This window comes from Puntigrus tetrazona, chromosome 9, assembly GCF_018831695.1.
Source record: "Puntigrus tetrazona isolate hp1 chromosome 9, ASM1883169v1, whole genome shotgun sequence".
NCBI classification, from domain to species: domain Eukaryota; kingdom Metazoa; phylum Chordata; class Actinopteri; order Cypriniformes; family Cyprinidae; genus Puntigrus; species Puntigrus tetrazona.
In genome coordinates, this window is record NC_056707.1 from 15,625,419 (window position 1) to 15,628,882 (window position 3,464).

Here is a 3,464-nt window from a genome sequence, read left to right on the forward strand (position 1 = left end):
TCCTTTGTGCCCGTATTTGTCAACAGCTTTGTTAAATTAAAACTGCGCAAGTGTGCCCTGCAGACCGCCTTGTTGTGATTTGTTTTTGAGGAACGCGTGTCGATAAAACTGAACTGTATCCATTTTGTTGTGAAACGACGGGGTAGCTGTACATATGTTTTGACCGGAAAAAACTGCAAGCTAATGACCTCCTAACGAAGAGAAAGAGACTAATGGCACGAGGTCTTTGCACTGCACATAATCACGTAAGAATAAATGCTGCACACGAAAGCCAGAGAGCAGCATCACTTTAAGTGATGCAGGACTGAGAAGGATGCTGCAGCATCCCTGAAATGAACCCAAAAACCTGTTTCACACACACATGGCCCGAGTAAGACTGTTCGACCTGTCTTAACACTACATACCTGTGGGATTTAGTTGAAAAAAAGTTGAATGTTAAAGCCTTCGGCTGTAATATCTGTGATTGGTCTCACCACTAGAGCTCAAGTTATCCTCAGCTTGCCTGCATTCACTGACTTGCTGCACAAATTTGACTGCAGATCAGCACACACAGAGGGAAAGAAGACGCAATGGCTCTTACCACTTGGGTTCTTGTTCTTCTTAAGACTCTTGCCACAAAGACACTGCAGCATATGCGTTCCTTTGCTGAAAATGTTCCAAAGAAACCACATTGATTTGGGCGAGGAGCGATCCAACAGCTTAGACACCCTGATAAAGAACAGATCCCTGCGGTTGCATAATAATAAGAACACAATGGGATGCTCAGTTTTCCAGTAGTATCATAGAAAAATATGTATTACTATCCAAGCGTCTTCATGCAAGAGGTAAAATATTCTCTTTAGACCTGGCAAAACAAAGGTAGTCTTCTTAGTAATAAAGGTTGGTCGGTCATAAAAATAGATACTCTATAAATTGCATGTGCTGCAGAGGGGGAACGTGCAGCCCGTTATAAACTAACGTGAAAGACACGGCGGATCTTTGCGTTCCCTGTTAGTTCATCACTCAAATGAAGGGTGGATGGATGTGCACGGCATCAGAAGCCTGGAGGGGATGCATCCCATTTAAAAGCAGCGATACCTCCGAGCAAAGCGCACATTTCCAGCATCAGCTCACTGTTTCTCAGGGAAGTCTTCCTAAAACCTGCTGCTGCTGTTGCTGCTGCTTCTGCTGTTGCTGCTGCTGCTGCTGGTCAGTAATATCCATGAGCTTTCATCAATGTGAAAGCACTGCACTGAGGCTGATGCTGAGGATGCGGTTGGAGTGCGGCTTGATGTTTCACCTGTGCATTACTGATCCCGTCGCCTCTCGAAAAGTATCTCGAACGTATTCCTCTTTGCCTTGAATCTGTGTTGGATATAGACAAGAAGGAGGAGGGGTTGAATTGAAAGATTGCCTTTCCATTACGTAAAACACGTGGTTTGGGCTCTGGCATATCACTGACGCTTTCGGCATTTCGGCATAGAGTAGCGTTGGGAAATCCGATGCATTTTAGAGAATCGGTTCGTTCGAACGGTTCATTTTGGTGTAGCGGTTCGTTTGAATCAACGTTCAAAAAGTCTTTCCCGTGTAAGCGCCTATTACACCTATTTTTTGTCTATTATCAGTATTTTATCGTTTACATTAGAAGAATTAATATGCTGTGGTAAATGTATAAACGTATACTCATTTTTGTATGAAAATGTGTAGCTTAACATGATTGCACCTGTGTGTTTGTTTCACCATATACATTTTCCCTCACGTTTAATCCCCGTAATCGAAAAATTAAAAAAATAAATAAGGACCTTTGAATTTTATCCTCAAAAGGACTTATGTTTCTTGAATGGAATCGGTTCTTTAAGCGACACGTTTCATCAGACCTGTTTGCTTGAGTTGCTGCTCAAAAGTGATGAAATTGTGTTTTCGATTAAGTACTTTTATACATTTTTAGAATATAGAAATGTTCTAGAAGGAAGAAAACTGTGCGAGCTGTGGGTTTAACGTATTTTCCTGCAGCATCTGGCGGCAAAATTGGTCTAAACTCTTACAAAATAAAAGTTCTAAAAGGTGATTTTAGTCTAAATGCCACAGATGAAACATTTAGCAGCAGCTCTTAAAAATAACTTTATATATATAATTTTGAAGAAAATTTTTAAAATATCTGAGTAACCGTTTTCCACTAAAATAACTATTTCTGCCACTTTGAGCTATAAATATGTTTTAAGGATTTTGAAGGATTTTATAGAACCATTTATTCAAATAAATAACATGATTAGAGTGTAGCTACGCACCAAAAATATTTTCCAATCTAGCCCATTATTAATCATTTACCATAAAGCTTCTACGGATGATAAATGTAGACATTGCAGCAACACAACAAAGTAAGATTATAAAGAAAATGTTTTTTTACATAATAAAAAAGCATCTTCCAGTGGCATTACAACCATGTTACAAGATTCATAAACTTGCAATTTTGATAATGCTGCCTTTCGCATAATTGTTTTCCTAGAACAAAAACAAAAGAGCAGTGTTCAATTAACAGGATGCTCCACACTTTGATTTACTGCATTAATCTACTTTAACGACCTACTTTTGTTCAGCCCTAGACTTGCCACTCTTCTGTGATGTCTGGGTCTTCAGGGAGGTGGGCCCCTTTGAGGCTCAGTGTTTCTTGACTAAATTCCCCACAGAAAGTCTGACACAGCCCAATCATTCCCACTACAAGATGATCACAAAAACCAAATCTATGAGTCACCGAAGCAAGGGCCACTTCCCTGATTAAAGCAACAACACATTGCTGTAAATCTTTAAAAGATGAGCAAAGTGCATCAAAATCGAACACATAGTGCTCTATCACCGTTTGAACCATGCATGTCATCTTTGTGACACAAGGAGTTTGGTAACAGCACTTTATTAGGATGACATTTTACCCTGATTTTGCAGATAAGTGTCTGCAGAGACTGTCTGTTTAAGGGGTAATGCAGTACTGAGGTTTTCTTCTCTGCTCTCACTGCCAGACCTAGTATTGATCTGTTTCATGTAATGTAAAACATCATTGCACCCAAGGGAAGATCCTCTGACAATTCTGTCAGGCTTCGTTATTATATTTCTTTTTGATTGTGCAGTAATTTGCTCACGCTAGAAGATTAAGATGTGTTGTTATTGGTGCATTTTACCCCTGCACCGAACATTTAAAAATTAAAAATATAAATTAATTAAACATAGCTTAAAGCTTAAAAATCTTTACAAAAATGGAAGTGTAATTATTATTATTTGTTTTGGTTTTGTTTTTTACTCCGGAATACTTTATTCTCATTGGTCGTACAATTTCACCTCAAATTAATGAAACCACTATTTTTATTTTTTTGCTAAGTAGCCATAAAATAAAAGAGATAATAATACAGTCAACTGTTCATTATCATAAAGAAAGATCTTGATCACATCATACATTTTATGATAATGACCATTTGCCTGCATTTTATCCCTTA

The 3,464-nt window shown here is 38.4% G+C and overlaps 1 protein-coding gene across 2 annotated transcripts in view; it reads right to left on the reverse strand.

Annotated features, from left to right (window-relative positions):
- Positions 1-1,373, reverse strand: part of fgf14 (fibroblast growth factor 14) — a 101,434-nt gene extending 100,061 nt beyond the window's left edge. Inside the window, exons 1-2 of one of the 2 annotated variants that reach the window (XM_043249189.1) lie at positions 1,280-1,298; positions 581-726 (exon numbers count right to left, since the gene is read on the reverse strand). In XM_043249189.1, the coding sequence (XP_043105124.1) occupies positions 581-726; positions 1,280-1,287 (154 nt within the window). In that variant the 5' untranslated portion in view covers positions 1,288-1,298. Of the gene's footprint in view, positions 1-580 lie in introns of both variants that reach the window. The other variant, XM_043249191.1, reaches the window with a different exon arrangement.
- Between the last annotated feature and the right edge of the window lie 2,091 nt (positions 1,374-3,464).